The 9,990-nt window shown below is 39.8% G+C and overlaps 1 protein-coding gene across 3 annotated transcripts in view; it reads left to right on the top strand.

The window, feature by feature from the left end:
- The first annotated feature begins 4,234 nt into the window (after nt 1-4,234).
- The window catches only part of smarcal1 (SWI/SNF related, matrix associated, actin dependent regulator of chromatin, subfamily a-like 1), a 27,480-nt gene continuing 21,724 nt past the window's right edge, over nt 4,235-9,990 (top strand). The window contains exons 1-6 of one of the 3 annotated variants that reach the window (XM_051710625.1): nt 4,235-4,813; nt 4,954-5,002; nt 7,170-7,446; nt 8,122-8,172; nt 8,255-8,515; nt 9,080-9,130. In XM_051710625.1, coding sequence (XP_051566585.1) covers nt 7,356-7,446; nt 8,122-8,172; nt 8,255-8,515; nt 9,080-9,130 — 454 coding nt within the window. In that variant the 5' untranslated portion in view covers nt 4,235-4,813; nt 4,954-5,002; nt 7,170-7,355. Of the gene's footprint in view, nt 4,814-4,953; nt 5,003-5,866; nt 6,794-7,169; nt 7,447-8,121; nt 8,173-8,254; nt 8,516-9,079; nt 9,131-9,990 lie in introns of those variants that run through there. The other 2 variants (XM_051710623.1, XM_051710624.1) reach the window with 2 other exon arrangements.

The following is a 9,990-nucleotide window of genomic DNA, read 5'->3' as shown; positions in this document are numbered from 1 at the left end:
GAGAGAGAGAGAGAGAGACTTTCAGCCACAGTTTAATGAGAGAGAGAGAGAGAGAGAGAGAGAGAGAGAGACTTTCAGTCACAGTTTAATGGGAGAAAGAGAGAGAGAGAGAGCGAGAGAGAGAGAGAGGCTTTCAGCCACAGTTTAATGGGAGAGAGAGAGAGAGACTTTCAGCCACAGTTTAATGAGAGAGAGAGAGAGAGACTTTCAGCCACAGTTTAATGGGAGAGAGAGAGAGACTTTCAGCCACAGTTTAATGGGAGAGAGAGAGAGAGAGAGAGAGAGAGAGAGAGAGAGAGAGAGAGAGAGAGAGACTAATCATATCTACACACTCCACTCACTTATACAGAATTCAGCAAACAAAACAAGGCAAAATATTTAGCTGCTTCACTGACTTAAAAAGGCCTTTGATTCAGTTTGTCATAATGGACTCTTCCTTAAACTCATCCAGAATGGAATAGGAGGAAAGACATATGATGTCATAAAAGACGTGTACAAAAACAATAAATGCTGTGTTAAGATTAATGACAAAAGGACCAGTTATTTCAATCAGACCAAGGGAGTTGGTCAAGGCTGCAGCCCGACTCTATTTAACATTTATAGAAATGAACTGACCACAACCCTTCAAATGTCACCTTTCCCTGGACTGATCTTAGATGGCAGAGAAATCAAATGCCACCTTTACGCTGACGATCTCCTGCTGCTGTCACCTAATGAAGATGTACTACATGAAAGCCTCTCGATTTTAGAAAAATACAGCAGTGATTGGGCTTTACCAATAAACACGCAGAAGTCCAAAGTCATGATTTTTCAGGAAAAAAATTCGCATTTTGAACAATCCTTCATCATACCAACTGCTATAATTATTTGGGTCTTACAATCTCTGCTTCGGGACAGTTTGATTTGGCAGTAAAAGATCTGACTGACAAAGCCCGTAGCACATATTATAGAATAAGAAAATCCTCCATTAAACTGTGGCTGAAAGTCTTCGACAGCATCATCAAACCTATACTTCTATATGGCTGTGAAATCTGGGGCCCCAAATATAAATTAAAAGATGAATCCTGGGAATTCTGAAATCCAGAAGAGAGCAACTAAGTTCTGGTTCCATTTGTCAGACACACCTCTAGATAACTACCATCACTGTGCCTTTACACACAGGGCAGGACACCCAGAGAGTGACCCTATGCACTATTTAGTGTAAAAATATCAACTAAAGTCATCCATCTAGTTCAGACTAGCAAAACTGAAACAGACAGAAAGAATAACCCAAGAAGAATAGATTCATGATTGGCAGCACAAAGTCACACAAGTACATAAATTAAGTTACTTCCACCGAATCAAGACTGATTATAAACTGGCACCATATTTGATCCATATTAAAGACTATCGACAAAGAAAGATACTGTCAAAGTATCGTCTGAGTGAGTACGGGCTGACACAGACAGAACTGGCTCTCTGTATTTTACTTTGTCATTTGTTTGATTTTTATTTTATTATCATAATTATTTATTTATTGTATATACATGTGTTTTTTTATATTTGTAATACATTTATTACTCAATGCTCTGGCTACATTGTATATGGTCATGCCAATAAAGTTAATTTGAATTGAACTGAATTGAAATGAGAGAGAGAGAGAGAGAGAGAGAGAGAGAGAGAGAGAGAGACATGATGATGGCCAGATGGGCTATAGCAAGCACAGAACGTTCCTCAGAAGTTATTTTATAGATCCCATTTGGTTAATTGCTTTGGAACCAACTCCCAACATTCTAAGAACTTTATTTTTAGGTTTTATGTTTTAAACAACCATAAACTAACGTTCCAAGAACGTTCTGGGAACCATAAATTGTGGACTGCTGACTGTATCAGGTTTGAGTTCTGCCCATCGAGTGAGTTTAATTTTACATTTTAGCCTTACTCAGTTAATTCGCCTATTATTTATTTTAAAGCTACACAAAAAAAAAAAAAAAAACTTTCACTATTGTCAGTTTTACTTCAAGGTGCACCCAGTAATATTTTCCCCATTAAAAAGGTTTTACTCCTAAAGAAATGAATTTAAAATTTTGAAACATATCAATAAAATCATGAACACTAACATGAGATGAAGACTCCAGTCATATCAGTAACCTTATAAAAGCTGTTTTATTCTACATGGGGCAGGGGCACCCTCATGGGGGCGGCCATATTAGAATCACATGACCAGCTGAATACTACTCACTTAATCACAGTAACTAAAAGTCTTGTTATTGGACACTTTCACTCTCATGGCTGATTGGGAATAGTGAATTTGTACAATGGCATCTGTAAGTGAAAACTATTGATTTTGAATCACGCTGCATCCACACCACTAGGTGTCACTGTAAGTCCAAGATGACATGAGCAAAAAGTTACCTTTAATCCTCCCATATTCCTATTACTCCAAAAAATTAATGCAACCAAAGGAACTTAAATTAACTGAGTTGCTTTAACTTATAAGAGTGTCTTGTCAGCTGTACTTAATCCATTTGCATTGGGACAATATAGAACATAACATTACATAGTAATTTTAATTTAAGAAAACTTATTTCAAATATGTGGAACAACTGTCCATGTATTTAACTAGAATCAAGTGCCATATCATTATTTAGTGTCTCATTGGATGCCATGAAAACTTGAATTCTGGAATGACTTTGTTCATCAGTATAGACTATTCATTAGTCAAGTGGGGAAAAAACAGCATTCTGTTATCATTGTGATTATGTCCAGTTTATTAAAGAGTTTTGCAAAAGTGAATCTCACAAATAATGTCCTGGCCATATTCATGTACCCCCCAAATTCGCATTATGCTGCTATTTTACTTTTTCAGCAATGATTCTCATTAATGCAGTCATTTTACTCAATTACAGTAAAAATACCATTTTTAGTTTTGTATAATAATAAGCATGAATTTAAGACAAATATGCCATGATGTACTGGCCTTCCATGCAATTTAAATGATATGTTTGTTTGTTTTTTTCACATTACTGTAATGAGAATTGACAAGGGATGCTAACATTCATGAAAATAAACTCACAAAGCAAAAACTAAACAGTTAAAATAATTAAAATCAATGTAATGGTCGTCCAAAAACAGGACTTATATTTGTTTAATGCTGGAGAGGTTCTTGACAGATTTCTATGCATTAATTCCTCAGAACATTAAAAAGTGTAATTTAAAACCAACTGTTCTATGTTACATTATGCAAAGGCCTGATTTACATTATACATTAAAAAGTCTAACTGTCGACGTATAAGTCTAACCTATCCATGTGTTTCTCTTAGCAGTGGTAAGCAAATTCGTAACTTTTCGCAATACACGCAATACACTTGCTGGCATATTTAACTAGAATATTTGTATCATATTTAACCCTTGTACGTCAATTTAAAAAACTCACACTCAGGACCTTAGAGGACAAAAATGTCCATGTCAAAAAACTGCCATAATAATATTCTATATTAATATTATTTTCCACTTTCAATTAGTAAAACATTTTTTAAACCAACATCAGTCCTGATCATAACTACCAAATATTCATTCATTTTCAGGATTTGAACCCTTTAAATGCCAGTTTGTTTACATAATGCCACTGTTGTTTTTTACACACACACACTTCTCAATACACACTTACAGAACACACTCTGTCATTCATACCAACACAGCCACACAATTTTAGCTGCATCATTTATTCAATTGTCCTGCAGTGCTCTATAATACAGCAAACAGAAAATAGGAAAAAAGCATGTATTTGCTCCATAGGCTAAACACGAGAAAAATGGCGGCATCTGGTGGAAAATATAAACAATATAAATTTTCAATTTTGAATGAAAGCATAATATCCTAGAATTCATGATTTTATACTTTAATGGCACTGGGATCAAATATTGCCGTTTTAATGGGATTCAATGGGGACATTTTTGTAACTATTTTGTGTACATAGTGTATTATAGATGTATTATAGGAACTGAGGTTGAAATATCAAAATCCCCCCTAAAAATACACACTTTGGCAAAATGTACGCCGTTGCCATTAATACAGCCAAAATGATCGAAAAATACAAAAATGTCCCGAAGGTCGCACAAGGGTTAAACAATCGTGTTAATCTTTGCTCACGCCCTCCTTTCAAATCTGGGATCCTCATTGGTTAATTTTAGCGTCAATCACAATGTGTCCCGCCTTTACGTCACGTCATAGCGTCATTTCCTGCTGCGCACTGCGTCACATCGTTTGAAGTTGAAGTTGAAGTTTAGTTCGCGAACCTGATATTAAATCAGATTTACACCCGTTAATTACCTTAGTCCGGTCATAGAATTCGTATATACTGTAATTATCACCGAACTGAAAAAGTTAGTGACTGTCAAACACTCTTCGATGTTGACTTTGGCTGTATCTTAAAGCGACAGGATATCAACAACGATCTGTAAAGAAGCTCAGGAGCTGCCATACTTCTTTCTTTTATGCATTACATCACGGTTTATTATGCATATATATATATATGGCACTTTAAAATACTACAGGTATGTTCTTTGCGACCCTGAGTGAGTTTAGGGAGGAAATCACAAGACTGTATAGACTTGTTATCATAAACATGTCTGTGAGTCTCACACCAGAACAGCAGAGAAGGATTGAAGAGAACAGACAGCGAGCTCTTGCCAGAAGAGCTGAGAAACTGGCACATGTGTCTGCCCAAAACAACCCCGCACAGCCCGTCTCTGGTGTGCCATACATCACAGGTGGGCAGGCGAAGAACAGCCAGGTGTTGGCATCTGTTCGGGCACATCCAGGTGTAAGGCAGGTGGGCACGTAAAACTTACCGTTACACATTTCTAAGTGAAAAACCTACTGATTCAGATGATTTTTGTTAAAATCTCCAATGACAAATGTGCAGAACTGATCTTTAATTGTTTTTTGGCATTTGTATATCTATACATACAGCTCTGGACCACTGCAAAATTATCAGTTTCTCTGGATTTACTATTTATAGGTATGTGTTTGAGAAAAATGATCATTTTCATTTTATTCTATAAAGTACTGACAACATTTCTCCCAAATTACAAATAAAAATATTGTTATTTAGAGCATTTATTTGCAGAAAATGACAACTGGTCAAAATGACAAAAAAGATGCAGTGTTTTCAGACCTCGAATAATGCAAAGAAAACAAGTTCATATTCATTTTTAATCAACACAATATTAATGTTTTAACTTAGAGTTCAGAAATCAATATTTGGTGGAATAACCCTGATTTTCAATCACAGCTTTCATGCGTCTTGGCATGCTCTCTACCAGTCTTTCACATTGCTGTTGGGTGACTTTATGCCACTCCTGGCGCAAATAGTCATGCAGCTCGGCTTTGTTTGATGGTTTGTGGCCATCCATCTTCCTCTTGATCACAGTCCAGAGGTTTTCAATGGGGTTCAGGTCTGGAGATTGGGCTGGCCATGACAGGGTCTTGATCTGGTGGTCTTCCATCCACACCTTGATTGACCTGGCTGTGTGGCATGAAGCATTGTCCTGCTGGAAAAACCTCAGAGTTGGGGAACATTGTCAGAGCAGAAGGAAGCAAGTTTTCTTCCAGGATAACCTTGTACGTGGCTTGATTCAAGCGTCCTTCACAAAGACGAATCTGCCCGATTCCAGCCTTGCTGAAGCACCCCCAGATCATCACCAATCCTCCACCAAATTTCACAGTGGGTACAAGACACTGTGGCTTGTAGGCCTCTCCAGGTCTCCATCTAACCATTAGACGATCAGGTGGAGGATTGGTGATGATCTGGGGGTGCTTCAGCAAGGCTGGAATCGGGCAGATTCGTCTTTGTGAAGGACGCATGAATCAAGCCACATACAAGGTTATCCTGGCATGATATTAGCAGTAGTTTTATAAAGCAGTTCACCTTCAGAGGTTAATGATAAATTAATAAGTTGTTATTGTGCCTTAGAGCAGAAATAAACCAAGAATTAAAAATTGGTTATGCATTTCGTTTATCAGACACTTAAATGCAAAAATAATACTGCATCGTTCATTAAAAGTCAGTAGTGGTCAATCTCTAATATACATAATATAATATAATTTTGATGAGGAGGAGATAACGGAAGAGCCAGGGATGCCAGAGAGAGAGCGAGAGAGACGCATGCGGCCACTCTGTGTGCGCGCGTGTCTATGTGTTTTATGTTTAAGTTCCTCTGAGTCATTAAAGTTTACGGTGATATCGTGTTACATTGTTGCCGAAACCCGGGAAAGGAAGGGGGGCACATTGTCCGGGAGAACTCGCCGCTGCCGTCGGCCATGGAGGCGGAGGAGCCCGCTGCAGTCCGCCGGGGGGCGGAGGAGCCCGCTGCCGTCCGCCGGGGGGCGGAGGACCCGCTGCCGGGCACCATGAGGCGGAGGAGCGGCTGAGGACCAGGAGGCATGCCCACGGGAGCCAAAGAAGAGTGTGTTCTTTTCTCTCTCTCTCCCGCTCGCTCTTTCTCTCTCCCCTCTCCCTCCCCTCGTCTCTCTCAAATTCTCAGGAGGCGGGGAGGACCATTGGGTGGTGGAATGGCCAGAAGGGCAGCATCTCCCCTCCAGAGATGTGGGGGGGGGGTGGAGTAAACCAGTCCGGATGGCGCCCCGGCCTGAATCGGGCAGTGGAGGAGTGTGACGAGGTGGAGAGCATGGCCGGGTCGTGAGGATGCATGCCTGGCACTGAGTTGCCTAATCAGTGGGAGAGAGATAAAGGAAGAGCCACAGACACCAGAGAGAGAGAGAGAGAGATACGCACCCGGCCACTGTGTGTGTGCGTGTGTTTTATGTAGTCATTAAAGTTTACGTTGATTGCTCAGCTGGTTCCCGCCACCTCCTTTCCCATCCTTGAACCATGTTACAATAATATAATTTAATACAATATATATATTACTGAAATTGACAAAGCTTTGGTACAAAGTGGAATAGGCTCCTGTGCCTGATTGGCTGATGGTCACTAAATGGCCAAATACCGGCCAATTAAACAACCTGGCCAATATATCAGTCTAATCAAAACCAATACTTCAGCACTTATCGGTAAACTTTATATTAAAGAAAAGAAAACCGTTTAAATGGAGAAGAGTGAATATCGGTAAGAAATATTGGTCAAATTATCGGTCTCTCTCCAATGTTCACTCTTGTCTTTGCAGGCTCAACTCATAGAGACTAAAGGAACAAAGACTACACCTTCGACTTCCAACACTGCTACTGCAGCCTGCAGCTTTTATGGCCAGGTTGGCAAACCTCCCACAGGAGAAAAGAGGGCATCTAAAGCCTCTGAACCCAGTGGAAATGTTCCTGCTAAGAAACCACAGGTGACCGTTAAGGGGCGATGCATGCCTCACTCGGACAGTCGGTTCAGAGTGGAGGTTGGCTACCACGCAGATCTCATCATGGTGTTCAAAAGCATTCCGTCCAAGAACTACGGTGAGTATATACAACAAGTATGCTGTCATCATTTACTGAGTGTTTTATAGCAGGCACATATGCTGTTATTGTTCTGAAACCCAAATGGAGAAATTCTGACAATAGTTCATGTAGTTTTCTTCCATAACAACTAAAGCTCATAGTGATCACGGCTGTCAAGCTCCAAAAAAAGACGAAAAGCTCAAAGTAAAACACATTACTTGTGAGCTACAGTATATTGCAAGTCTTCTGAAGCCATACGAGAGCATTGTGTGGGAAACAGAAAGAAAACGAATAATTACACTGATAATCTTTCTCTCTGCCAAGCTCTGAAATGTCATTTGTATTTGTTCAGATTTCAAAAATGGTGCATTGATGTGTCACATCAGGTTTGATGTCATTGACACCAAAACGCCATTGGTTCTGTGCGTTTCATAACTGAATGAAGAATGAGACAGCTGAATAACAGCAGTCGTTTCTTCATACAAAGCTATCGTATGGCTTCAGAAGACTTGGAATAAAGTGTACGAGTCGTATTTTCCTACTTTTATATGATTTACCGGTATGCTTTTTTTTTTTTTTTTTTTTCAATATGAACATGAAAGTGCTGCATGAAGATTGAATGGTTGATAATGACACAGTTGATTTTAGTTTGCGTAGGTGCTTTACGAATTCCTCATTTATCTGCCGTCACAGATCCTGCGACAAAGATGTGGAACTTCAGTCTGGAGGACTATCAGATGCTGAGTATGTTTGTGTGTGTGTTGACTGATTAATGCAACGAGTTCATGCAACACAGTGAGTACAATAGAATTTGTTTGTGTTTCAGTGGAGCAGGCTGCAAGTTTCCCCTCCGTCTCTCTGAAACCTCTGGAAGGAATGGAAGGGCTGAATATTACAGCATCCACCAGTCGGCCCAAAGATGCAGCAGCCCTGGCAGCATTGATGAGGCTCTGTCAGGGTTGGCAGAAACCAGGTGCCATTATCAAAGGGAAGTGTATTCTAGTATCTCGCACTCGGCTGGAGGTGGATATCGGATACCATGCTGATGTTATTGGAATCTTCAAGCAAATGCCATCCAAATGTTATGGTGTGTGTAATAAATGTTTATTAAAAAGAGTAAAGAGACCAGGGCCTGGGTAGCTCAGTGGTAAAATACGCTGGCTACCACCACTGGAGTTCCCTAGTTCGAATCCCAGGGCGTGCTGAGTGACTCCAGCCAGGTCTCCTAAGCAACCAAATTGGCCCGGTTGCTAGGGAGGGTAGAGTCACATGGGGGTAACCTCCTCGTGATCGCTATAATGTGGTTCGTTCCCGGTGGGGCGTGTGGTGAGTTGAGCGTGGTTGCCGCAGTGGATGGCGTGAAGCCTCCACACGTGCTATGTCTCCGTGGCAACGCGCTCAACAAGCCACGTGATAAGATGCATGGGTTGATGGTCTCAGACGTGGAGGCAACTGGGATTCATCCTCCACCACCCGGACTGAGGCAAATCACTACGCCACCACGAGGTCTTAAAAGCGCATTGGGAATTGGGCATTCCAAAATTGGAAGAAAAAATAAATAAAAAGAGAGTAAAGAGAAAGCATCTGGCATGCACAAATTCACACATTGAGTCTTTTTGTTGTTGTTGTTTTTTTCTTTGGTTATTATTAGACATGAAGACCAGAAAGTGGAGTTTCCTGCTTGAGGACTACGGCAAGCTCAGTGAGTCATTTTAATTCTGTTCATTTAAAGGAATATTCTGGGTTCAATACAAGTTAAGCTCAATCGACGGCATTTGTGGCATAATGTTGATTACCGAAAAAATTTATTTAAACTCATCCCTCCTTTTTAAAAAAAAAAAAAAAAGCAGAAATCTGGGTTACAGTGAGGCACTTACAATGGAAGTGAATGAGGCCAATCCATACCCGGAATATTCCTTTAAAGGGATAGTTTACCCAAAAATTTTATCAATAATTTTTCATGATTTTGGGCACATTTTAGCTTTTTAAAAATGTACTTTACAGTATATACTGTGTATGTATATATATATATATATATATATATATATATATACACACACATGGCGGCCAAAAGTTTGGAATAATGTACAGATTTTGCTCTTATGGAAAGAAATTGGTACTTTTATTCACCAAAGTGGCATTCAACTGATCACAATGTATAGTCAGGACATTAATAACATTAAAAATTACTATTACAATAAAAAATGTAAACTACATTGAAGTTAAACTACTTCAAAGAGTTCTCATCAAAAAATCCTCCACGTGCAGCAATGACAGCTTTGCAGATCCTTGACATTCCAGCTGTCAGTTTGTCCAGATACTCAGGTGACATTTCACCCCACACTTCCTGTAGCACTTGCCATAGATGTGGCTGTCTTGTCGGGCACTTCTCACACACCTTACAGTCTAGCTGATCCCACAAAAGCTCAATGGGGATAAGATCCAGAACACTCTTTTCCAATTATCTGTTGTCCAATGTCTGTGTTTCTTTGCCCACTCTAACCTTTTCTTTTTGTTTTTCTGTTTCAAAAGTGGCTTTTTCTTTGCAATTCTTCCCATAAG

This window comes from Myxocyprinus asiaticus, chromosome 11, assembly GCF_019703515.2.
Source record: "Myxocyprinus asiaticus isolate MX2 ecotype Aquarium Trade chromosome 11, UBuf_Myxa_2, whole genome shotgun sequence".
NCBI classification, from domain to species: domain Eukaryota; kingdom Metazoa; phylum Chordata; class Actinopteri; order Cypriniformes; family Catostomidae; genus Myxocyprinus; species Myxocyprinus asiaticus.
Note: the sequence above shows the minus strand (reverse complement) of the source record. Positions and strands in the feature narration are given on the sequence as shown.